A 26,010-nucleotide genomic window follows, 5' to 3' on the forward strand; every position below is an offset into this window, starting at 1 on the left:
ACAGGGGTGTGTGTGGTAGGGTGGGGTGGGCTGGCTGGCTTCAAGCAGGGCCATAGGGGGGTGCGGCAGGGGTTGGCTGGAGATAGGGCAGGGGGTGCAGGTACAGGGGGTACAGACCACCCGGTATGGTAAGTGCTCCCTCCTCCTCCTCCCTCCCCCACCAGGGTAGCAGCAGCCGCCTGGGGCTCCCCCACTTCCACGGCCCTGGCCATGTACATAGCTGCCGGAGCCCTGGGGAAGCGGCGGGGCTCCAGTGGCTATTTAAAGGGCTGGGACGATAGAAGCAACGGGAGCCACGGACTTTGTAAGTAGCCCACAGATCCCCACAGTCCTACCCCAGGGCTCCAGCAGTGTGGCTGTGGTGGCAATTTAAAGGGCCCCCAGGCCCAATACCTAGTAGTTGCACTGTCTTCTCCCATAGCTACTTACGTTGCAGCTTTATTGTTAAAACTAAATTGGGAAGAAAGACGACTGATTCAGAACGTGTTTAATGGTTACTTTATTGCTAAAGGGTGTAGTGGGGTGTAGACTTGGAGAGAGGAAGGTTTCTATAATGTAGGCAAGATCAAGTATTTTATCCAAAACCAGAATATGAATGGTGCTGGTCTTCTTGGTGTCTGACCTTGAGCTATTGTCAAAAGTTTGAGGGTGACTCTTCTCCTTCCTCATATTTTGGTGAGGATTCCATTGATAAAGGGATTGGCCTCAAATACCTGGTTGTAGGACTCTTCTACAGTGTAGTTTTCATCTTGGGTTGCCCGGTCCTAATTATATTAAAGCATGTACTTTAGTCTTTGTAATTATCTGTTAAAACTCTGTAGCTTTTTATGAAGGCAGGAGTAAAAGAAAAGTAGCTGCAATAGTTCCACAGTTAACTAACACTGAAAATGGGAAATAAATCCATAAGAAAACTATGTTGGGAAACTGCTATAGGGAAGTGCACTTCTCCTATATAGGTCATAACAGGGGTGAGCTCCAGCGGGTTCGCAGCGGTTCGCACGAACCCGTTGTTAAATTTAGAAGCCATTTTAGAACCGGTTGTTAACTTCCAGGACAACCAGGTTCTAAAAAGTTTTTAAATTTAACAAAGCTCGGGCAGCTGTCCACCCGGCCTCCAGCCCCAGCTCACCTCCTCCTCTCCCCTGAGCTCCGCCCTCCTTCTCCTCCCCCTCCCCTGCTTCCCGCGAATCAGATGTTCGCGGGAAGCCTGAAACGAGAAGGAAGCAGGTAAGCCGGGCCTGGCGGACCGGGGAGTCGGGTCCCGCGGTGCCGGCCAGGGGAGTCGGTCCCGCAGCGGCGGCCGAGCGGCTCGGGTTCCCCGGTGCCGGTCTGGGGAGTCGGGTCCCGCGGCGGCGGCCGGGCGGCTCGGGTCCCCCCCGTGCCGGCCCGGGGCGTCGGGTCCCGCGGCGGTGGCTCGGCCCACCCCCCATGCCGGCCCGGGGATTCGGGTCCCGCGGCGGCGGCCGGGCGGCTCGGGTCCCCCCCGGTGCCGGCCCGGGGCGTCGGGTCCCACGGCGGCGTCCCCCGGTGCCGGCCCGGGGCGTCGGGTCCCGCGGCGGCGTCCCCCGGTGCCGGCCCGGGGCGTCGGGTCTCGCGGCGGCGTCCCCCGGTGCCGGCCCGGGGCGTCGGGTCTCGCGGCGGCGTCCCCCGGTGCCGGCCCGGGGCGTCGGGTCTCGCGGCGGCGTCCCCCGGTGCCGGCCCGGGGCGTCGGGTCTCGCGGCGGCGTCCCCCGGTGCCGGCCCGGGGCGTCGGGTCTCGCGGCGGCGTCCCCCGGTGCCGGCCCGGGGAGTCGGGTCCCGCGGCGGCGGCTCGGCCACCCCCCACCAGTGCCGGCCCGGGGAGTCGGGTCCCGCGGCGGCGGCCGGGCGGCTCGCCCCCACCACCGCGGACCAGGCCCGGGGCGGCGGGTCCCGCGGCGGCGATTCGGCCCCCCCCGGTGCCGGCCCGGGGAATCGGGTCCCGCGGCGGCGTCCCCCGGTGCCGGCCCGGGGAATCGGTCCCCAGGTGCCGGCCCGGGGAGTCGGGTCCCGTGGCGGCGGCTTGGCCACCCCCCACCGGTGCTGGCCCGGGGAGTCGGGTCCCGCGGCGGCGGCTCAGCCCCCGTGCTGGCCGGGGGAGTCGGGTTCCGCGGCGGCGGCCGAACGGCTCTGGGAGTTGCCCCCCCCCCCGCGGTCGTGGTCCTGGTCCTGGGGGAGTGGACCCGGTCCGGCCCCAGGCAGTGTGGGGGCAGGGAGGGGGTGGGTTGTGGGGGGGTGGATAGGGGTCAGGGTGGTCAGAGGGCAGGGAACAGGCTGAATGAATGGGGGCAAGGGTCCCGGGGAGCAGTCAGGAAAGAGCAGGGTTGAATGAGGTGGTGGGGGCACTCAGGGACAGAGAGAAGGGGTAGTTGTATGGGGTAGGGGTTCTGGGGGGCCATTGAGAATGAGAGGAGGGGTTGGGTGGGGCGGCAAGGGGCAGTCAGGGGACAGGGAAGGGGGGGATGGGTCAGGGGTCTCGGAGTGTGTGTGTGTCAAGGAACATGAGGGGTTGGATGGGGCACGACCCCCCCTGGGGGGGGGAGGAGGGAACCCGTTGTTAAAAATTTGGAGGGAGGAGGGAACCCGTTGTTAACAATTTGGCAGCTCATCACTGGGTCATAAGGATCCTATCTGTCTGAAACTGGCTGCTCTTTCTTTCTTTGATCTGCAGAGTGACTGATGCTTTTCAGACATCAGTTGTGGGTACAGAAGGGTTTCATTGCATCTTCTCTCATGGCACCAGCTACTGTTCTCCCTTCTTGTTGTATTGATAGTGGGTGGGTGTGTCTCACCTTTCTTTAAAATCATATATGCTAGGGACAGTCTTGTCCTCTTCTCCTCTCCTGATGTCAGTGTAGATGCAGGCAGTGCAAAGTGTACTACAGTCATATAGTATCTCAAATGCAAAGCTGCATTTCAATGATCTGAGGTTTGAAGAACAATGTGGAACTAGCTGTTTTACGGGATGTCTCGATTTCATTCCTGTAGTAACAGAACTGGTGATAGGAAAGCAGGGAGAGAGAGAGGTGTGTGCTCTGCAAGGCTGCTGGCCACGGGGCCAATGGATGTGGGTGGGCTGGGTAGGATCGTGGGAGTCACATCTCAGGGATCTGCCCCGCTACCCAGCACTGCTCCAGCTCTGAGCTGTCTCCACTGCCTGGGACCTATGTGGCCCCACCTGCCTCCCTGGGGGAAGAGCCACCTGGGACTGGTGCAGATGCTGGGCCAGTCTCAGCCACTCACAGGGAACAGTCGGGGAGGGGGGAGGCTCAGCTGGGTCCTGAGAGAGCCTGGCCTGGGTAGGCTCTGCTCCTGCTCCAGCCTGGCTGCTTCCACCACTCCCAAGAGGCCAGAGTTATCCTGCCCCAGGACCAGCTCTGGCTGCGCTGCCATCTCAGCCTGGCAGCCTGGCTGGGGGTTAGGGTGTAGGAGAGTAGGTCTCTAGTGGGTCTGGGTAGATGCTGGGCACTGGGGGTGGGGAGATCTGTGTGTTGTGGGGCTCTTAGTGGGGAAGATGTGTGTGTGGGGGGGGGCGCTGGGAAGTGTGGGGGGGTCTGTGCGGGGCACTGTGCAGTTGTGGTGGGGGGCACTGGGCAGTGAGGGGATATGTAGGGGGGCTCTGGGTGGAAAGGGGCGGGGCACTGTGCAGTTGTGGGAGGGCTGTGGGGGGTCTTCAGCTGGGGGGCACTGGTCAGTGAGAGGATCTGTGGGGGGGTTCTGAGTGGGTGGGGGAGTGAACTGGGAGGGCACTGGGCAGGGGAGTTTGTGGGGGTCTCTGGATGATGTGGCACTGGGCATAGCGAGTCAGAGGGGTGCTGGGCAGGAGGCTTGTGGAGGTCTCTGGGTGGTGTGGCACTGGGTGCAGGGAGCCAGAGGGGTGCTGGGCAGGGGGTAGCATGGTGCAGCATGGGCCCACCCACAAGGGGAAGAAGCACAATGGCAGTGCTGGGATGGGCTGGACAGCGTGGGTCTGGCAGCTCCCGGTTTGTAAACAGTGCCCTTGTACTGGGCTGGGTGGAGTGGGGCTGTCCCTGCCGTGCCATGACTCATCTCCCATTGCCCCCGGCCAGCCCCTCGCTCTGAGGACTCTGCCCCCCTGCCCCATGTCCCCATTTCCCCCATGGGAACCCACAAATATGTTTAGCACCGGGCCCAGAAAAGGTTAATCCAGCCCTGTTTGGGGTGCAGGCTCTAGGATGGAGTTGGTGGTGCAGGAGGGTTGCAGGCTATGGGGAGTTTGAGTGAGGGGTGCAGGCTCTGACCTGGGACAGGGGATTCGGGTACAGGAGGGGGTACAGACATGTGGGCTCTGGGAGGGAGTTACCAAATCAGCACATTGTATAAGAGAAAGGAGCTGCAGTGATTTCATATAGACATAGAAACTGACAGAAGACACTTTTCCATAGTCAAAACGTGAGAGGCAGAGTTTGAGGAAGGGAGGGGGCGTCTGTACAATATTTCACCGCATTCAGTCTCCTGGCTAGAACAGTAACAGCCCCGCAGCACTTGTACAGGATCAAGAGGAGCTGCGGTGTCTGAGCTTTGACAGTCTGGGAATTGGGCTGCCTGTGCCTTTAAGACCCAGCGCCAGGAACCCGCCCCTGCTCCGGGGCTGACACGCGGCAGAACTGAAAACAGCCTGTGCACCCCCCACAACCCCGACCCCCCCAGATCTGTGAGCCCAGCAGGTGGCTCATCCCGAGGGGCCACTGTTCCCCCCCTCCCCCTCCCTAAACGGGGTTTTTGTCCCCACACAGGGTCTGGCAGCGTCTCCCCCCCGCCCCCCCGGGCTTAACCCCGGCTACCGTCCCCCCCCCCCCGGTTTTTCCCCTTCAGCCGCTCTCCTGCCGCTGCCTACAGCAGCTTGACACCCCCCCGGCCAGTAAATTTCTGCCCCCAGCTCAGACCCTGGCAGCCCCCCCGCTGCTATTTGCCCCCTTGAGCCTTTTAAACCCCCCAAAAGAGGAGGCAGCAAATCCTAAGTAGAAGTGAGGGCAGAGAGAGGGCAGCGGCGACAGCAAAGATTACTGGGCATGCTCAGTTCGGGTGCCCATGCTCAGTGCAGCCAAAGTAGCGAATCTGGAGCGGTTCATGTTTCTGTCCTTACACCGGCCCTGGGGGCAGCTGCACGAGGACAGTCCTGCCTGATCCCCGCCTGGACACGTGCTGTGTAGAAAGACCCTGAGTTTGAGTTTTTGTGATCTTGTTTGTATCCTTCCCACCTTTTCCTTCCCTTCCCTTTCTGCTGCTTTACACCCCCCTCCTGGCCTTTGTAGTTCCTGCTTCCTTCTTTCCTTATCTTTCTCCTGCTCCACCTCCCGGCCTCTCCTTTCTCTTCACCTCATTCTGCACCGGTGCAGCTGATAAGAGGTGGGGCAGGGTCTGCCCATGATCAGCAAAACCATTTCTGGTGTAGAGAGAACAGCAGCCCAGAGATCCCAGCAGCCATGGCCTCAGCAACTCCGGTACAGGAAATCCAAGAGGAAACCTACTGCCCCATCTGCCAGGAATATCTGACGGACCCAGTGATCACAGAGTGTGGGCACAACTTCTGCCGAGGCTGCATCACTCAGCACTGTGAGACATGGACAGAGCAGGACTCTGACCCTTTGTGCTGCCCCAGCTGCGGAGTCCAAATCCGGAAAGGGTCTCTCCGGAATAACTATCAGCTAGGAAATAGAGTGGAAAAAATCAAACAACTGGATTTCAAACCTGGAAAAGAGACTCTGTGTGAGAGACACGGCAAAGCCCTGGATCTGTTCTGTGAAGAGGACGGGGAAGCCGTGTGTGTGGTTTGTGAGAGATCCCCCCAGCACAGATCTCACACGGTGCGTCTCATGGATGATGCTGCCCAGAAATACAAGGTAGGAGACACTCTGGATCCGGGTTAATTCAATCCTTCCCTTTTCAGACTCAGTCACTCAGAGCCACAGAATCTCCCAGTTTCCCAGATTTTCTCCCCTGTTCTCTGGCTCCATCTAAATCTCTGCCCTGCAGGCTCCTTCCTCTGGGCAGGTGCAGGGAGCCTTGCCCACGGATGGCACCCAGCCTATCAACCCCACATTGTTCATTAGGGAGAGGTGGGCACTAGAGCTCTGGGTGAGGCACTTTCCTCGCACACAGGACTGAAGCAAGATGCAGGGAGGCACTGCCAGCAGGGCATTCACATGAATAATGAACAAATCAGCCCCCACTCTGCTGCATGGAACAGACGGGCTCTGGAACAGAGAGGGCCAAGGGGTCATCGCTCTCCCACTTTTCCCCACAGCCCAGCTCCCTGCCTCTCCTCTTCCCTCTAAGGCCCCACCCAGGTTGGAAGCTGGAGCCCAGCCTGAGTAAGCCCAGGGAGCCCAGGCATCTGTGGGGAGCCGCAGACTCTTTACCTGCCCAGGGCAGGCTGAGGGTCCATGGCTCCCCACAGGTGCCAGTGCGGCTCGTCTTCTGACCCAGCTCCAGCTTCCAGCTTGGCCCGGGCGGGGGTTGGGACTCAGGAGCCAAAGAGCCACAGCCAGGCCATGGTAAGAGCTGTGCGCAGCTGCAGGGAGCCACAGACCCTCCACTTGCCCAGGGCAGGGAGCCTGGGGGTCAGGGACATGGGCTGGGGGCTGCTCTCGGATCCCCCCAACCCTGGGCAGATGGAGGGACCTGGGCTCCGCAACTCAGCTCCAGCTTCTGGGTTGGCCGGGTACAGGGCCTTTGGGGAAGAGGCAGGCAGGGCAGGGCCACAGAGGGGGCAGGGCCTCATGGCACCTCCAATTTTAGGAAGAATCTTTCACCCCTGATGGAACATGTCTACAGGAGTGGGTTTAAGCACTGGTACTATGGGTTCTTCCCTAGAGACCCACCTCTGGAGTCACATGATTAAAACAGAACTTCAGGTTTCATAATAAAAAAATCCACAACAAAAAGTAATTTTCTAGCCCATAGGATTGAAAAGAAAAGTTTGAGTGAGTTATAACTTTAAAGCCTCACTGACAGAGTGCCGTGTGCCTGAGTCTGCAGAGAGCCTGAGCCAATAGCTCTGGGAAGAGGTAACTGCCCCACGGATCTCAATAGGGTGGTCACTCCAAGAACTACCGTTCTGGGGTCCTCAGCCACCTCGCCCCATGTGGTGGGGAAAGGGCTCAGCTGGCAGTGAGCCACTCTGCTGTTTTCTTCCTCCCTCCACGACCGACAGGGACAGTGCTACTGCCAGGAGAAATGCTGCCTTCTTGCTGTTGGGTGTCCCTGCCACAGGCATCCCAATACATCTGGGGGCACATGCCTCCACCACATGTTGCCTCTTTAGCCTTGGGTAGGCACGGAGCAGCAGGGGCTGTGACATCAGTGCCTTCTCCTGGTGGGGGAGGGACTGAGGTGGGCCTTAGTCCCTCCATCACCATGGGACCCTGCCCCCGATCCTCCTCTGCCCACTCCCCCTCCCCCTCCAAGAAGGCACCTAAGAGCTACCCAGGGAGACCAGGCCCTCCAGATGCCCTGGGCAGCACATGGGCCAGAGGCTGCTCTCAGGCCCTCCAGTCCCCCACCCAGGGCAAATGAAGCGTCCGAGGCTCCCCACAGTTGCCTGGGCTCCCTGAGGGGCTCTCACCGTGGCCTGGCTCTCATTTCCAGCCTGGCTGGGGGGAGGGCCCTTGGGAGAAAAGGAAGAGCAGGGGACAGGGCCACAGATCTTGTGCTTGTTGCCCTCCCACCTTCTACACAAGTTCCAACACTCCCGGGCAGGGCTGTCCCTAGCCATTTTGGTTCCCTATGCAGTCTTCCTGGGGGGGGGGGGGGGCTGTGTGGGCCCCAGGCCTCCGTGGGAGGGGCTGGCTTTGGGGGTCAAGGGGGAAACACCCCCCAGCACGGCCAGTGGAGCGGGTTGGGGCCGGGGTGCTCCACTTCCTGCTCCTGGGTGAGTGCAGGCCCGCCCCCTGCTGCAGTCCTCAGGGGAGCTGGGGCAGGAAGAGGCAGAGCAGGGGTGGGGGCTTTGGGGAATGGGTGGAGTGGGGCAGGGCTAGAGCAGAGCAGGGGTGGGAAGAGGAGGCGCTGTGGCAGGGCCATGCTGAATAGGCTGGGCAGGGGCTGGAGCACCACCCAGCTGTGTTGGGCACCAGGAAATGTGGTGCCCCAAATTTCCTGGTGCCCTACACAGCTGCGTCCTTTGCATGTGGGTACAGACAGCCCTGCTCTTGGGCCCAAGATTGGCCGGGACTCAGTGGCCCTGTGTGTTAATCTGCCACTGGCCCTTAGTAAAGAGAAATGGTGCAACATAGAAACCTCAGGCCAAACAGGCAGCTGGTGAAGGAGATAGAAACAGCTGGGATTAGAGGCAGCGAAGGGAGCAGGAAGGCGGCGGGTGTGTGGGGAACACCAGGAGCCTCTGCAAATCTTCTGTGAAGAGTAGGGTGACCAGACGTCCCGATTTTATCGGGACTGTCCCGATATTTGCTTGTTTGTCCCGCGTCCCGACCAATGTTAGGTTGGGACACTGGACAAACAAGCAAAGGCTCCGGAGCCCGAAAAGGCTCGCGCCCTCCCCTGCCGGGCCCGACTCCGCACCCTCTTTCCCCCATTGGATCCCTCCCCAAATCCCCGCCCCCTCACTGCCCCATTGGCTCCCTCCCCAAATCCCCGCCTCTTGCCAAGCACACCATGCCCAGGAGACGCAGGGGAGCACGGGGTCGGGGTGAGTGTGAGTCCGGCCTGGCACCTGGAGGGAGAGTAGGGGGGCGGCCCTTCTCCCTACCTGAACAGCGGGACTCGGGAGCAGCCACTGCTGCAGCTCCCACTGCCGCGGGAGGAGGACGTGACCAAGCACGTGGCGCCCGGGCCCGAACCTGGGCCTGCTGCGGGGACCCAGCAGCACGCACGCTGCGCCCAGCCCCTGGCCAGTCGCGTCTGGGCTGGCTGCCCAGCTGGTGCAATCCCGCGGCGGAGGCATCGGCAGCCCAGCCCCGTTCGTTCCCCTGGGGGGGCTGGGGCCTGCTGCCCCTATTCCGGGGCCGCCCGCGGGATTGCACCAGCTGGGCAGCCATCCCAGACGTGACTGGCCAGGGGCTGGGTCCCCGCAGCAGGCCCAGACTCGGGGGGTTCGTGGGCGCCAGAGCTGCAGCCGCCGAGCCTGGCCAGCGGCCGCTTCCTCCCTCCGCGGCAGGCCACCCCCTAATCTCCCTCCAGGTACCGCGCCCGAGTCCTGCCTGCTCAGGGCCAGGCCGGACTCACACTCACCCCAGCCCCGCGGTCCCCTGAGTCTCCTGGGCCTCCCTCCAGCGCTTGCGAAGGGAGGAGGAATCAGGGTGGGGGATTTTTTTTTTGCTCTGCCGCCATTTTTCCACCTCTGTCCCCCTCCCCCCCCCCCCCCCCCCCCCCCCCCCGCGTCCCGATATTTGACCTGGGTGATCTGGTCACCCTAGTGAAGAGGATCAAACTTCTTCATGCCTGGTTTGAGACAGAGCTCACATGTTTCAGAGTAGTAGCCATGTTAGTCTGTATTCACAAAAAGAACGTGGAGTACTTGTGGCACCTTAGAGATGTCTACACTACCCACCGGATCAGCGGGTAGAGATCGGTTTATCGGGGATTGATATATCGCGTCTCATCTAGACGCGATATATCGATCCCCGAACGCGCTCCTGTCAACTCCGGAACTCCACCAGGGCGAGTGGCGGTAGCAGAGTCCACAGGGGGAACCGCGGCCATCGATCCCGCGCTGTGAGGATGGGAGGTAAATCAAAATAAGATACTTTGACTTCAGCTAAGCTATTCCCGTAGCTGAAGTTGCATATCTTACATCAACTCCTCCCCCTGGTGTAGGCCTTAGAGACTAACACATTTATTTGGGCATAAGCTTTCAGGGGCTAGAACCCACTTCATCAGATGCATCGAGTGGAACATACAGTAGGAAGATTGTATATATATGATTGTATATACATATACGCACACAAAGAGAACATGAAAAGGTGGAGGTTGCCATACCAACTCCAAGGCCTGGTCTACACTGGGGGTGTGTGTGTGTTTCGATCTAAGGTACGCAACTTCAGCTACGCGAATAGCGTAGCTGAAGTCGAAGTACCTTAGTTTGAAGTACTTACCCGTCCTCACGGCGCGGGATCGACGTCCGCGGCTCCCCCGTCGACTCCACCATCGCCGTTCGCGGTGGTGGAGTTCCGGAGTTGGGAATAGAACTTAGGTCTCCCAAGCTGAGCAACCACACCACTAGGCCATGTTGCCACTCCAGCAGCAGCCCTGAGTAATGATGAAGTGAGGCCATTAAAAGGGACAGACGCCCTGATAAAACTCCCAGGCCAAGCAGGGAGACGAGGTTTCTGGGATTTATCTCTTTGGTAGTTTGATCTTTCAAAATTAAATGTAGTGATTCACCACCATGTGTTCCCATTTTCCTGTTCTGTTCTGTAATACGAATGAATTAATAAATACCAGGCAAGCTTGGATAATTCAGGTCTTTCTCCAGTTACTAAAAAGACTGAACCTGAATTGGTAACAAGCCAGAATATGACACATCCCCAGTCTTCATTCTTAGATTTCTTTTCCTTGGTGACTCTAATGTCATGAACCTATTAGGACCAACAGTTGCATTGGATTTGTGTGGGAAAATATTCCCCTACGCACCCCTCTCAAACTCGAAATAAAACGTCCCAAATCATCTCTGTTTCTACAGGAAAAAATCCAGGCTCATTTGAAGACTCTGAGGGAGGAGAGAGAAAAGCTGCTGGGATCTAAAGTGACTAGAGAGGAGAAAAGCCCAAAGTATATGGTAGGTGCCTCTTGTTACTGATGTGCAAAGACTAGTGGTGAGAGATCTGTTTGTAGGCAGATTCCTCTGTGGCATTGGTGAATGTGGGCATGTCTGTTTCTCCATGATCATGGATTTTTCTCTGTTAGATTCATGTGCAGAAACTAGACTTCCTTCCATTCCAGTGAATGAATTAATTTCTAGCGGCTTTGCCTGTGTCTGTGTCATTTCTTGCATTATTAAATCATTTGATTTTCCTCCCCCACCCCCTGGGAACTTCTATCAGTGTAATGCTGATTCCTGACTCCTGCTGCTCAGGATCTTCATGCTCAGGGTTCATTGATAATGCAAAGTTTTAACTAGGTCAGATGTGAAAACATTCCTTTTTAGAGACACGGGGAGAAATGAAAAAGGTGTGAGGGAAACTTTTTCCTGGTAACTACAGGGTAGAGTCAAGTGTCAGAAACCTTAAGGGTTACAAAGAAGTTTTCCCTCCTGCACACTCAGCACTCAATGAAAGGATCCCCTCCCCCCCCAGGCTGCCTCCATGTCCCTGACCAGCCCTTTCCCTGTTGCTTTACAGAAACAGATAGAAAAGAAGAGGCAGCAAATTGTAGCTGATTTTCAGCAACTGCACCAATTCCTGGAGGAACAAGAGGAGCTTCTGCTGGCCCAGCTGGAGAAGCTGGAGGAGGAGATAACGAAGATACAGAATGAAAATATCACCAAAGTCTCTGAGGAAATTTCCCATGTCAGTAACCTGATCAGTGAGCTGGAGGGGAAGTGTCAGAAGCCAGCAAGTGAATTCCTGCAGGTGAGACTGAGTTAGAAATACTCCAGATCCCAACACAGGGACAGGAGAGCTCCTAAAACATGGGTACAAGTGTCCAGCAGTCAGAGATCACAGAATAACTCCATGTGTGCATTATTGAAATGTGAATGACTATTGTTCATTGCAAAGTCGCAGACACATTGACACTAGAAATAGAAAAGACTCATTACCTTGGCTCTGGGACCAGGACAGAGCCTCTCTTCCCCATACTTGCAAAATCCCTTCTTTGGAATTTGAAGTGTGTGTCAGGTGGGCCTGAAATTCTCTCTCTTTCTCTCCAGGACATCAGAAGCACCTTGTCCAGGTATGTGTCTCTTTCTCACTCCCCCTTACACTTCACAATGCTGGGAAAGAGCTTGCACCACATCTCCACATGAATCTACAGCATAAGAATGGCCATACTGGGTCAGATCAAAGGTCCACTTAGCCCAGCAGCCTGTCTTCTGATGGTGCTCAGTGTCAGGTGTCCCAGAGGGAATGAACAGAACAGGGAATCACCAAGTGATCCATCCCCTGTTGCTCATTCCCAGCTTCTGGCAAACAGGCTAGGGACACCATCCCTGCCAAAATGTGTGGGAAAGGTCACGTGTTGGACACAAAATTCTCAAATGAACTTTATCCTGATGTTCTCACCCTTTTATAGAAGACTCTGGAATTCTCCAGTCAGTGGGAAGGCCTGACCTCAAGTATTTCCTTAAGATGTCACGTCCCTGGGGGACTGGCTGCATCAGGATTGTGGGGATGGACTATGGGCCTGTCACTGCTGGGTCCTGGTCACTATTCAGCCCAGGGCAGTAGTTTTCAAGAGCCTTTCCCCATCTCAGGGCTGTTTGGAGACCTGTGTGGAATGAGCTGGGGAAGGGGTAGTTGGTGTCTCAGTCTAGTTCCTAGAGGCAGATTTCTACAGCACTTCACCTGGGAACCTCCTGTCCCTCAGAGCATGGAGGCCAAGGAGCGAATTGGCCATGGAGACTCAATTCCCCTTTTATCCCCAGAGCTGGTCTCTCCAGGCCAGAGTTAAATGGGATCTTCAGAGGGAAGGTTTGACTGGCAAAACGTGAACTACACCTGCTCTGAGGCTGGGAGAAGCAGAAGAATTCTAACTCCAGGCCCATTAGAGCAGCAACTTTCACTGACAACAAATTATAAAGTGTCACTAAGTAAAATGTAACCATGTGAAACTGTTTCTCTCCAGGTGTGAGAAGGAGACATTCCAGCAGCCAGAGGAGATTTCTCCTGAACTGGAAAAGAGACTCAGCGATTTGTCCCAGAAAACTCTTGCTCTCGTGGAGCCTCTGAGGAAGTTCAAAGGTACCTAGAAGGGATCTAGAGTGGAAATTGGGAAAAGCTTTCGTGGCTGTGGGAGGAGAATGGCTCTTGGCAATTGGTTCATAGTTAGATGATGCTTCTCTTTAATTCTTGGGTGAGAATGTCACACACTTGTGGTCCAAGTCACCCTGATTGATTGATTCAAACCTTTGTTTCTACCAAAAGCCTGCCTTGCCATTACAGTTACTCTTAAAGTAAGAAATGACAGACATACAGAAAGAAGAACTAGCCAATTATCTTCTCCTGGGCCATAGGCAGGTCACAGTGAATTTCTCCTATGAAGCTCCGAGAACCCCTTACAATGTCTGACATATTATACGTGTCCAAATGATGTATGTATTAGTTCTTTTCCTATCATCTTTGAGTGTTATGAATATTAAATAGCGTATATAGCTCATACAATACACATACATGAACTTCCTAATTAGCAGGTCTTTGGATGTCCAAGCTATGTTCATGTTGTTGTTCTCTTTTCTGATTGAAATATTATTAAGATTCAGATTTCAGCTCAGATTTTTTTAGTAAAAATCACAGAAAGGTCCCGAACAATAAACAAAACTTCACGGAAGCCTGTGACCTGTCCGTGATTTTTACTAAAAATATCCCTGACAAAATAGGGAAGAAGGAGGGTCCAGCACCCACAGTGACTGGGGACTCTGGGGTCCCCTACCCCTCCCCACCCCCCACAGCAGTTGGGAGCTCCGAGGCATCTGCTGCAGCTAGGAACTGCTGAGGGCCCGCTGCCAGCAGCAGCTGAGAGCTGCAAGGCTCCCTGCTGATCTCCATGACATAATAATCCTTATTTCTTACCACTGATTATGCCCAGGTCACTTTCAAGCTTGTCTCCATATCGCAGTTTTTGGAGTTTGCTAACTGCTCCTGGACAGTACATTTTGGGAGTGTTGTCTTTAACCTCTTTGTGTGATCAAAACATCTTTGTCCTACAGAGCAACTTATGAACACATCGCTTCATAACAAGGTCACTTAAGGCAACACTTCCCTTATGTCCAGAAAACTGCTCACCAGGCCAAAGCCGAGTCAGTCAGTGCAAACACACAATCGTGGTCTGTCCAAACTGCTGCATAAGAAATGACCCTTGTAGCATTCTCAATACTTAGCATAACAAACAGTGGAAAGCAGACAAATGGAGCAGATGTAGCAGGGGCCCAGGAGTCGGAATGGCTCACATGAATTCATGATTTATTGAAAGTCAGAACATTCGGGCCCCAATTTAGCAAAATGGACTAATTTGGGGCAGCTACGTTTCTCTGCCCCATCTAGAGAGCTGCAGGTGGAGTCAATGCAGGTGCCCCACTCCTCTGAGAACCAGGCCCTAGGGCCTAAAAGTCACCATCCAAGATATAGACCAGAAATGAGAGGCATGTTAAAGCTGGACGCAGCCCATCACTCTGCTCTGGTACTGGATGGCAGCTGTGCTGAGCCAATGGGCTTTGGGGAAGGAGAGAGCTCCTCCCACACAGTGAGGAATCCTCCAGCCATGGGCGGCAGGTATCGAACGCAAGGGAAGGCATCACTTCCCCAAAAAGACATGGGTGGCCCCGCACACACTCCACCCCAGCTCAGGCCCCCTCCTAGCTATGTGCAGCAGGCTGCTCTTCGCCCTTCACTGAGGCTGGCGGCTGCAGAGGGAGGAGTGGCCGGGGTCGGGTCTGGCAGAGCGGCCCCTGCTTCCCGGCCCCCTGGTGCTCTGTGACTGGGAAGGCTGGAGCTGGCTGACACTCCGTGGGCTGGGTGTGCTGGGCAGGAGCTAGCGGCTACAATGGGTCTGGGTGGGCTCCAGTGGGCATGGAAGTAGCTTCAGTAGAAAGGACAGGACTTGGGGGGGACGACTGGCCTCCCCAAACCAGCCATTCACCCACCTGCCATCTCTCTAGCACAAGAGCCTCTGGTGCCTCCTCCCCAGCAGCTGCAGGCACAAGGCGTGTTCCTGAGAGGGCTGGGAATGGGGTGGGGGTGGTGAGGGTGAGTGGAAGAGGGAGCAGGTGGACGAGGAACAGAGCGACATGGGCCGTGTAAAGCTGGGCCTCTGACACTCTGCACACTGGACAAGACACACAGGGGCCATTATCATAGGGATGTAGCTCTGGCTGGTTCAGAACTTCCTCTGCCTGTGCCAAGGTCTGCACCAGCCCCTGCAGCCACTGAATAGCAGAGTCACAAATGGCCCCTCCCCTCTCTCCTTTTGCCAGCATTGGGGTGAATCTGGCCCATAGAGTCAACCTTCCCCTGCCTCAGTTTCCACATTTATGAAATGATTTTATTATTATTCCTATATCTGCCTGTGGAGGATGGGGGCCCCTTCATGTTGCTCTCTGTAGTGTCAAAGGGACTCAAGTGGGTAAAGTTATTTTTATGCCAAAGTCTTTGTATGATCTGAGTCTAGGTTATGACAAAAGGCCGTAAGTGAATGAGACAAACCAACTGGAGTCTGAAGGGTGGGAGGGGATGAGGAGGGGAAAAGTAAATCTCGGTTGCAGATTGTCTGTCCTGGGATGTTTGTGAGGCTGCAAGGACGTTGGTTCCATTGCTGGGAGATGCCTGAATGAGAGAGGAAAGAGACGGTTTCAGACCTTTCTATATTAAATAACTGAGTGTCTCTGTCTGTTTCTCTGTCATAATTATAAAAGTTACAGAGTGGGGACGCTGTTATAAGTATGAAAGTCTGAAATCTCACCTCTCTTATCCTTTCCCCCTCCAGACACTCTGCCGTCTGCACTGGAGAGAAAAAGGGGGGAACCCCTAGGAGCCCCCAGACTGGGTGAGTTTGCAGGTGGAGATTGTCTTTAAATTACGAGAACATTCCAGAGAAAACATCTTCATGAGATTGTAGCTAAAGTTACCAACCAAACTGACAGCGATCACGACACACACAGCCCTAAAAATAACAGATTCAGTGGATCCAGGAGCCCATGTCCCCCACACACCCCCACTCCCTGCCACACACACACTTTTAAAAGTGGGATGTTCAGGACACTTTTTGACATGGGCATAGTTTGAGGGCAGGGTGCCACGTTCCCCTTCCCCGCCCCCTGCACTGCAAGCCTCGGGCAGGCATGGAGTGTCATGAACAGTGTCTGTGCTTTGGGCAGGGCAACTGATCAGCTCCTCCCTGTGTAGTGCAGCCCCTGCCCGCGGCGCCAGCCTCTTTCCAGTCCTGGCCCCTCTCAAAGGCCCCACCCCTGCTCCTCTTTCCCAGAGGCCCTGCCCCCTGGCCAGGCCTGAAGCCAGAACCGGGGCCATCACCCAGGTAGCCCAGGCTGCACTGGGGGGCCCTGTACCCTCCACCTCCCCAGGATGCCACATCCTGGAGAGCGGGCACATGGGCCGGAGGTTGCTCTCACAGCCCCCCGTACCCATGTCCAGGGCAGGTGGAGTGTCAGGGGCTCTCCATAGTGGGCAAGTCTCCCAGCCTGGCCAGGGGACACGGCCTCGGTCCGGGCCATGGAGGGGGCGGGGACACACAAACAGTCCTGACACCACCCTTAGTGCTGAGTTCATGCCCATTCTGATGACCAGAAACACTCTTAACAGAGTCACCTCTGAACAGAGCTCTCTGCCAGATCCCTCTGCTTCACCTGGTGCAGGGGTCTCCCCATCGCTCTTCTTCAACATCCTGCCTTTCCTTTGCGCGGGGCTGGGCTCTTGCACTGGAGCTGCTCCCTGCTTCCTGGATTGGGGAGATGCTCTTCCTGTGATGTTGGCAGCTCCTCCCTTCTCTCTGGGCTGGGGATGGGGCTACCCCAACCAATCCTTCCTCCTCCTCTCTGGTGATAAGTGGCACTTACGCAACACTGCACCTTCCTCTATGTTCCCTGGCCTGGGAGTGGAGGCTGCATTAGGGGAGGGAGTTTCTCGCTCAGTTTTTTAACTCCTCCATAAAAGCTTCCGGCACCTTCCTGGCTGTGCCTCTGCCACTGGGAATGGAGCAGTCCCAAGAGGGGGAGCAGGGAGCTGAAGCTTTTGCAGGCAAAAGAGAAACTAATGAAGTTGGTTGTATTACATAGCCTGAGGAGCTGCAGTGACATCTCTGCTCAGTCTCAGGTGCCCAGGACAGAGGCAGCTCCCTGGGATCGAGGCCTGTCCCAGCCAGGACGGGGCTGCTGGGGAGTGTGAAAAATGGTCCCAGCCTCCCCCAGGGCTGAGCCCTGCCCCTAATGCTCTGATTCTCTCTCCCCAGTGCATGTGACTCTGGATCCAGACATGGCTCATCCCATCCTCGTCCTGTCTGAGGATCGGAAAAGTGTGAGACGGAGAGACACACGGCAGCGACTGCCCGACAACCCTGAGAGATTTGACACTGAGCCCTGTGTGCTGGGCTGTGAGGGATTCACCTCGGGGAGATATTGCTGGGAGGTGGAGGTGGGGGATGAGGAGTTCTGGGCTGTGGGGGTGGCCAGAGAGTCTGTGGGGAGGAAGGGATGGATCAGCCCCAGCCCTAAGGGGGGGGATCTGGGCTGTGGAGCAGTGGGGGGGTCGGTTGCAGGCTCTCACCTCCCCTCGCACCCGCCTGCCCCTGAGCTGGGCCCCCAGCAGGATCCGGGTTTGTCTGGACTGTGACCGGGGGCAGGTGACATTTATCGATGCTGGTGACAAGGCCCCGATCTTCACTTTCCCACCGGGCTCCGTTCTTGGGGAGAGAATCCGACCCTGGCTCTGGGTGGGGCGGGGATCCCGGCTCAGCCTGTGTCCCTGAGACACAGCAGGGGAGGGAACCGGAAATCAGCCTCTCTAGCCTGATGGACCCCAGTCTCTATGACCTTGGAGGACTCCCATCTACCCAGCCCTCAGCACCTCATCTATGTCCCCTGCAAGATCCTCCCCCTCCCCCTCTGGGGCTGCAGGTTGGGCAGAGATGGGGGGCTGGGTAGAGGGCAAAACTAACAGCTGGGATGGGGGTGGCAGGGACACAGCGTGAATCAATCAGGGTTCGGGGGGTTGGGGAGAAGCAGCAGCAGAGGGGAGCGTTTTGTACAGATCTGTGGGATTAGATCTCACCAGGATCAGGGCCAGCTCTAACATTTTTGCCGCCCCAAGCAAAAAAAAAATAGCACCGCCCGACCTCTTCCTGAGCGTCATACCGCCCAAGTCCCCGCAACCCCCAGTGCCACGTCGGGCCACCCAAATCCCCGCCCCCCCCGCCTGAGCATCGCGTCGGGCCGCCCAAGTCCCAGCCCCCCCCCCCAGCGCCGCCTGGCCAAACCACAAACAACAAAAACAAACCCCGATTGCCACCCCCTCCCGAGGTGCCACCCCAGGCACGTGCTTGGTAGGCTGGTGACTGGAGCCGGCCCTGCCCAGGATCAGCACGAGGGGAAGGGATAAGATCAGGGAAAGAAGAGAGCAGCCGAGCGGGATGATCTGTGATAGGGAGGAGAGACACAGGGAAATAAACATGGATGGAGAGTGGGGCTAGAACAATGATGAATAGAAAAGGACAGTATGAAAGGAAAGGGAACGTGAGCGGGGCAGGGAGATTTATTACATGTTACTGAAAGTGAGACTGTAACTCATTAATTCCCTATATTAATTCCTGGCCATTGGTGCAATTTTAGTGCCATAAAGAAAACTGTTCTCAGTAGCTGGGGATCTCCTGGCCGTGCTGCAGTTAAGGCTCCTTCTCAGCTCCTTTTACTTTGCTACTTTCCAGCTACTTACTGTAAATAAAACATTACAAACAATTCTTCATGTTTGTTCCACTTTACTGTCCCAGCTGCAGGTGCTGGGGGCAGTATCATAGGATTTGCTTCCCGACTTGGTTGTGTCCCCCCAGCACCCACAGGGAATCAGGGCCGGCTTTAGGAAGTGCGGGGCCCAATTTGAACATTTTCGGCAGGGCCCCGGCAGGGTGACTAAAAATAAAATCACATTAAAAAAACCTTTTCATTTCCTCCATGTATTATTTACTTTCCATAACTATATAAATAATAATAAAATGATATATTATGTACATTGCTGGCTGGAGGCAGGGCAGGGGCTGACTGGAGGTAGGGTCTGGCTGGAGGCAGGGCAAGGGGTATGGGGCTGGCTGCGGGCAGAGCAGGGGGTGCGGGGCTGGAGGCAAGGCAGGGGGTGCAGCAGGGACTGATGTGGGCAGGGGGTGCAGGGCTGGCTGGAGACAGGGGCTGGCTGCGGGCAGGGCACAGGGTGCGGAGTGCGGGGCTGATGCGGGCAGGGGGTGCAGCAAGGGTTGGCTGTGGGCAGAGCAGGGGGTGCGGGGCTGGAGGCAAGGCAGGGCGTGCAGCAGGGACTGATGTGGGCAGGGGGTGCAGGGCTGGCTGGAGACAGGGGCTGGCTGCGGGCAGGGCACAGGGTGCGGAGTGCGGGGCTGATGCGGGCAGGGGGTGCAGCAAGGGTTGGCTGTGGGCAGGGCAGGGATTCCCCTGCTTCTACCATCCCGGCCCTTTAAATAGCTGCCAGAGCCCTGGGGAAGCAGCAAGGCTCTTATGGCTATTTAAAGGACCAGAACGGCAGAGGCAGCTGGAGCCTCAGCCCTTTAAATAGCCGTCGGAGCCCCCCACTACCCCAGGGCTCCGGCAGCTATTTAAAGGGTCCCGGGCTCCCCTCCTTCTATCGCCCCGGCCCTTTAAATAGCTGAGGGAGCCCTGGAGAAGTGGCGGGGCTCCAGCGGCTATTTAAAGGGCTGGGGGTGGGGGGCGGTAGAAGAAACGGGAGCCCCGGACTTTTTAAATAGCCCCCAGAGCCCCACAGCCCTACCCCAGGGCTCCAGCAGTGGGGCTCTGGTGGCAATTTAGAGTCTGGGGCTCCAGCCTCTGCTGGGAGTCCCAGGCCCATTAAATTGCCCCCTGGGGAAGCCGGACTGGCCCGTTATGGCGTACCAGCGGTGGCAAGGGTGTGGGGCCCTCTTAGGCGCAGGGCCTGATTCAGGGGAATTGGCTGAATCAGCCTAAAGCCGGCCCTGCAGGGAATATTGAACCTCTAGAAGGAGAGTTTGGGTTTTGCTGTGATGTGCATAAGCACTGACTCCGTGTGTGCTCCGGGCCTGGAGCACCCACGGAAAAAAATTGGTGGGTGCTCAGCACCCACCGGCAGCTCCCTGTGGCCCCACCCCCCAACTCCAGCTTACCTCCGTCTCCTCTGCGAGCGCGTCACCACGTCCTGCTTCTCCCCCCTCCCTCCCAGCGCTTGTGCCGTGACACAGCTGATTCACGGGGCAGGGAGGGAGGGGGAACGTGGTGCGCTGGGGGAAGCGGCGAGGCCGGGGCGGGGATTTGGGGAAGGGATCCAATAGGTGCAGGGAGGGGGCGGAGTTACGGCAGGGACTTTGGGGATGGGATTGGAAAGGGGGCAGGGCCGGGGATGGGGTGGAGTCAGGGGGGCCGGGGCGGGGAAAGTTGTTGGTGGGGTGCAGGCACTCACCAGTGCCGAGAAAGTTGGCGCCTATTGTGATGTGTCACTCTCCAGTCTGTGCTCTGTCCCTGTCCTATGCACACCCCTGTCAATCAGGAATTGCTCAGCTGTGCTCTGCGGAGCGGTGACTGGTTGCACAGGGTGTGATCCATGCAGGGACTCGGGTGTTGCAATGCTGAGTGTTACAGGGCCTAATTTTTAGGCAGCTAGAAAATCACAGGAACAGCAGCGCTATGACCCTCAGAGCTGAGTCAGGTGTGTAAACTCCCTAGACAATCCATGGGCAACACAGGCACCTTACAATGCGTTACATGAAAGCCCCCCTCAGTAGGCGGGGAGTCCTGTCAGCTGGCCAATGGGAGATGCCAACAAGAGGGGAATGGGTGTCCTAAGCCACACCCCTCTCACGGATAGGTGCCTAAATCTGGGCTGCACAGGGGTGTGTGTCTCTGCTTTGCAATCCACAAACAAGAACCTGACGTCCGGGGCCTCTAGTTGCAGCGATTGCCAGTGCCTGTGGTGGCAATGACTGGGAGCCACAGGCTCTTTGAAATCGCCCCAGCAGGCCGCAGGGCTCCTAGGTGCACGCGCTGGATTGGTGCAGTGGCAGATTAGGGGAAGGAGAAGCCCCAGACCCCAGCAGGAGCCACACTGGGTGAGGTTGGGGGTGAGAAGAAGCCCATGACCCCAGCAGATGTGGGGCTGAAGTCCTGACCTCCCTCTGAGCAGAGCTGGCTTGAGCCCCTTCCTTTCCCGTGACCCTTGCACGGAGCTGGCTGTCACTGTCAGGCTGTGGAGTAATTCAGCCCAAATCTATTTACCTTGGTATCATTATTTCCCTCATCACCACACAGCTATGAATGGATTTAGCCTAGAAGGCAGGGTCAGCATTAGCCCCATGTGGCAGGTGGGATCTAGGGTACACAGAGGTGAAGTAACTTTCCCAAGGCTAAGCAGTGAGTCAGTGGCAGAGCAGAGAACCAAACCCAGCACACCTGGGCCCCAGGCCTCTTCCTGAATCACTGGGCCACCCTTCCTCCCCAAGGGAAGGGAATCTCCTCTGCCGCTTTGAGTGTGTTGTTGGGAGCAGGCACTAGTGATTTTTCCTTCTGGAGCCATCCTGATGGCTCTGCTGACCAAACCGCTGCTGGAGCTGCGGGTGGAAGTGTCTCCTCTGAGCTGATGGAGTGTAGAGGCCCAGTGACCTGAGGGTGGCTCTAGAGTCTTTAAGGCTGTTTAGCCTTTTGTCAGTTTTCTCTGAGAAGAGTCTCACCCTTGAAGGGAAGGTCCTTGGTGGTTATCGGTACCTCCTAGGGGAGACCAGAAACCTGGAGTGTGGCCAGTGGCGTAGACAGGTTCTAACATCAGGGGGAGTGAACACATAAAAACAAGTGCCACCTGACCTATCAAATTACTAATTACATACTTTTCAATTTGTTATTCATATTTATTTTGTACTTAAAATACAAACACAAGAATGATATTGTTTTACAAGTACGTGAGCCCACTTGACAAGTTTTATTGTCCTTGGGTCTGGCTCCCATCCCCTCTCCAACTGTTGCAGCTGTCTGGAGGTGCTGCCTTCCACGCCTTCCTCATTCACACCTCATTCATTCAACAGGGCGATTGATTAAGAGGTGGGGGGAAATTTTAGTCTATTCTTAGCAAAGAGACATTTTTCTTCTAGCTTATTCTATCCTTAGGGGCTATAACATTATACCAAGGGCAATGCAAAGTTTCGACATGAGGCTTTGATACAAAGTTTCCATATACCAAGGCTCATCAATACAAGGTTTCTATATGAGGCTTTGATACAAAGTTTCATGAAAACAGGAGGTCACACGTGGGTAGACCCACTACAAGTTTATATGAAGAGGCACAATGTAAAGTCATATGAAAATTATCAGAGATTTATCTACAGAAGCCCATCATTGGGGAATCATGGGGGGTGGGGCTGGCTGGCCCTGCTGCTCTCCTGTTCTACAGGAACAGAGGTGACTCTAGGTACCAATGTCATCAATCTATCACCTCTCTCCAGTGCGCCATTCAGTCAAAAAAAAAAAAACCCTCCCAAGTTCCAGTTACTGAAGCAAAATGTCTTCAAAAGATCAGACAAAGGTATTACCAGTGACATGTGCAGAATATCAGCTACAAACCCATTCGGGAAGGCAGTGAGCAATTCCAGGTGGCTGAAGGCTTAGTGCAGAGAGGCAAAAGAGATGCCTGAGAATTCGAATTAGGTGTCTGGGTTTTATTACTGGAGCCTACATTGTGCATAAAAGAACCTGTGGCTAGGGGTGCTGGGGAGCACACCACCAACCCAGATATGCAGGGGGACTGTGAGAAGGATTCAGTGGGGACCAGGCCATCTTCTGTGCAGGCATGGGGGAGGGAGTTGATCCTGGATGTATTTTTAGTGAAGGGGTGGTGGGGGGAGTCAGATTCACTCATCTATGGGTGTAACCATTGGGTAGGCTGTGGGAGTGCGGTGCCCCCTAGTGGCTGGTTCCCCTTACTCCCAAGTAGCCAATGAGGTAGTTCCCTCGGCTCAAGGGGGTTGGTACTTGGGGGGCTACAGGTCCAGGGTACAATCTCTGCGGAGGTGGTGGTGGGGGAGTATTGTAAATATCGCATTTAAAGCAGCCAATCCTGCTGCTGCTAGAGAAAACTCAGCTGCCATCTTGGGAAGTGTGGGGTGCAGGATTTAGATTGTACATTTTATTTTCTTTGGTAAAAATCTGTGACCTTTTATGCCTAGCACTTATAACCACTTAAAATTGATCTTTCTGTAGATAATAAATCTATTTTATATTTTACCCAAAAGAGTGTGTTTTGATGGATGTGCCTGGGAAATCTCAGCTCAGTTTACAAAAGCTGATGCACATCCTCTTCACATTGGGGCGGGGGGGACTGGGTAATAAACATACACTGGTCAGGCTTCTGGCCAGAACAAGATGATACAACTCTGGGGAGTAAGGCTGGGGCCTGGGGTGAATTGGCTGGTTCCTTTCTCTGTGTGATTCATGAGTGTCTCTGGGAGCATTCAGACAATCTAGCTGGGTGTGGGGCTCCCTCTGCTGTTCTGCTGAGTGATAACAGCACCTGGACAGGGTTGTTTCTTGTCACAAGCAAAGCATTGTGAGAGACACCCTAGGCTGGAGAGTTAAGGGGGCACAGCAGTACCCCAGTTCCACATTGTGCCCCGGGGATCCCATCACAAAGAGAGCACCAGATCTGCTGACCAATCAGAATTTAGAATCAACTAACAGAGTTTGAACCCTGTTTAACTCCTACCTGAGAACAGAGATGGGTTGGGCTTTAACCTTCAACCTTAGAGCAATAAAGACACTCCCTTCACCATAAACTCCAGTGTAGCAGGACAAAGGCTGTTTATTACCGAAGTAATTAAAAGGAGAGTTTCCCTTTGGAGCATGAGATGAAAAATATAATGCTTAATATGACAGAATTTAGCAGTTCTTGAGGAGTAAGAAGCCGAGCCTCTTTGAAATTCTCATTGCCTCCAGCCAGATTGGGGGCACTTGGATATTTGACTCTGCTGCCACCAACACTGGCACCCAAGGAGGACTTCTTTGGGAGAGGATCCTTATCTCTGAACTGGAACAAGGGTGTGATAGGGCCTGAAATCACCATAGCATTCCAGTTCCTTTTCTACTTTTGCTTTTGGAAGGCATCGAGAGAGACACTTCAGTTTCCAATAAAAAATAGACATCATTTTGGCAGAAATATGGAAAGAAAGACCAGGATTCAACTTGTTATCTCTGTAATATCTTACTAAGAATTATTTTTTCATTTTCATCACTGAAATAGTCACTGACAATGTAAACTAACTAGAGGAGAATGGATGAGGCTTTTAGAAAACCTTGGAACACCAGAGAGAGCTCAAAACTGTTCCAAAGCTTATTTCCAGGATGTATCAGGTAGGTGAGCTTCTGTCACTTGAATATCATCTCCCTTATCCTTTGATATCTCCTAGTAGAGATTTATTCCCTGTGTGAATTATTAACTGCAAAATGATCCAATAATCCCAGGATAGATGTGTCTGACTCTAAATACAAACTTTGCATTTGAACTATATATTCAGAATGATACATGAGCTATTTTCCCCTCTCCTTTCAGTGTAATGTAACTCCAGACTATTCCAGTTATTTGATTTAAGAATCTATTTCTTTGCTCCGATGTTTTATTCAAGAAAACTGGACCTGATCTTGCTCTCAATGCCTACAAAGGGAGATTTGCTATGAATTAATTTACGGTATATTTCTGTTTTGTAAAGAAAATTACAAGCTCTTTCAAATCTAATTTTATGAAGCATCTTCCTCTGTGTTCCATGTTACTTATAACTTTGTTTATGGGACTGAATCATTTTGCCTCAGATATGTCAAAAGAAAATAAATGGGTAAAAAAAATACAAATGAGAATCTCTCTTTCTGACACATACACTTTCTAATTCCTTAAATCTTTTTTCTCCATTGGTAGAATCTCTAGCAACTTTTACACCGATCTGAGTTTTTTTTTTAACGTGGATTTTGTAGGGATGGGTAAAAATCAGACTTGTAAAGAAATCACATTTTCAACTTTAATTGAATGGCTGTTCTAACTTCATAATATGAAAGAGTTCACGTAACAATGTATTTATTTACTGTGCCCTCTTTAATGTTTGACTTTAATGATTTAATGTTTTTCAGTATTGTATTCACTATGATCATTTTTTCCTCCTTCCTGTTTTCTAGATCAAGTTACAGTGAAGATGAAGGTTCTCTCATTCTGCCACAGCTCCAGAGCCTGCTTCCCTCTCCCTGGGTTTATTATTTTCTTCTTTACTTGTTATGTTCACAGGATGGAATCAGGTAGGAATCTGCCCTGTGTCTGCTGTTCCTTAAAGGATTTATTTAGGCCCCTGAAGTGTTTTAACAACATGCTCCACTCAAAGTCAATGGAACTACTCACAGTGTGTGAATTTAATCAAACTGCATGATCAGCACCATCATTATTCAATCTTTGCCCTGATTTTGTTGCTGCTGCTGGGTTATTTTATTTGTTCATGGGATAGTGCCTAGGTCTGTTTCTTCACACAAGTATTTTTAAAAGATTGTCAAAGATGCCCAAAGCATTGGGTGGACACTTACTGAAGTGTTTAATAATCACAATAATAAATAAAATAAAATAAAATAAAATAACTTAGTGGGTTTCAAGTGTAAAAAAGATCAGAGCCCTAGTTTGAAACTAATGTGCACAAAAACATAAGATGAACCAGAATATATTGATGTCATGTGACTTTTTAAATTGGGCCTGTTTGCTAATACATATATGTTAGGTGTAGTATACTCCATATTATTAGGCATTATGTGCACTGTAGTCCTATAATATACATGAGAGAGAGAGTGAGAGAGAGAGTTGGGAAGTTAAGTTACCTGAATATATGATGCTTTTCCCACAATTCTGTTCACCAATATCTAATATCCCACAACTCTTTACAAATCTGAAGTTAGCGTTCACAATAGAAAATAGGAAGCCTATCAAAGCCATGAAAGGTGTGTCCTAGCACTGGTAGGGATGTACCTCAACACGCATCAGGTTTGGAATGTGGTATCCAAAAATGGGTTAAGAAACTGGTGGGTTGGATCTTACATGATGATTAAAGTGCTTTTTCACTTGTAAACAGCTGTGGTATAAGTGGGTTTGGGGTG

General features: G+C 54.1%; 2 protein-coding genes and 1 pseudogene across 2 annotated transcripts in view; all 3 read left to right on the forward strand.

Annotated features, from left to right (window-relative positions):
* Positions 1-26,010, forward strand: part of LOC123344891 (butyrophilin subfamily 3 member A2-like) — a 188,937-nt gene that overhangs the window by 57,868 nt on the left and 105,059 nt on the right. The window lies entirely within an intron of this gene.
* Positions 5,069-11,967, forward strand: LOC123344912 (tripartite motif-containing protein 10-like). The gene is made up of 4 exons (XM_044981414.1): positions 5,069-5,881; positions 10,678-10,773; positions 11,336-11,566; positions 11,866-11,967. Exons 1-4 carry the CDS (start codon positions 5,465-5,467, stop codon positions 11,959-11,961), a joined length of 840 nt encoding a protein of 279 aa, XP_044837349.1. The 5' UTR covers positions 5,069-5,464; the 3' UTR covers positions 11,962-11,967.
* The window catches only part of LOC123344868, a 70,369-nt pseudogene continuing 69,416 nt past the window's right edge, over positions 25,058-26,010 (forward strand).

Source organism: Mauremys mutica, chromosome 12, assembly GCF_020497125.1.
Source record: "Mauremys mutica isolate MM-2020 ecotype Southern chromosome 12, ASM2049712v1, whole genome shotgun sequence".
NCBI classification, from domain to species: Eukaryota; Metazoa; Chordata; order Testudines; family Geoemydidae; genus Mauremys; species Mauremys mutica.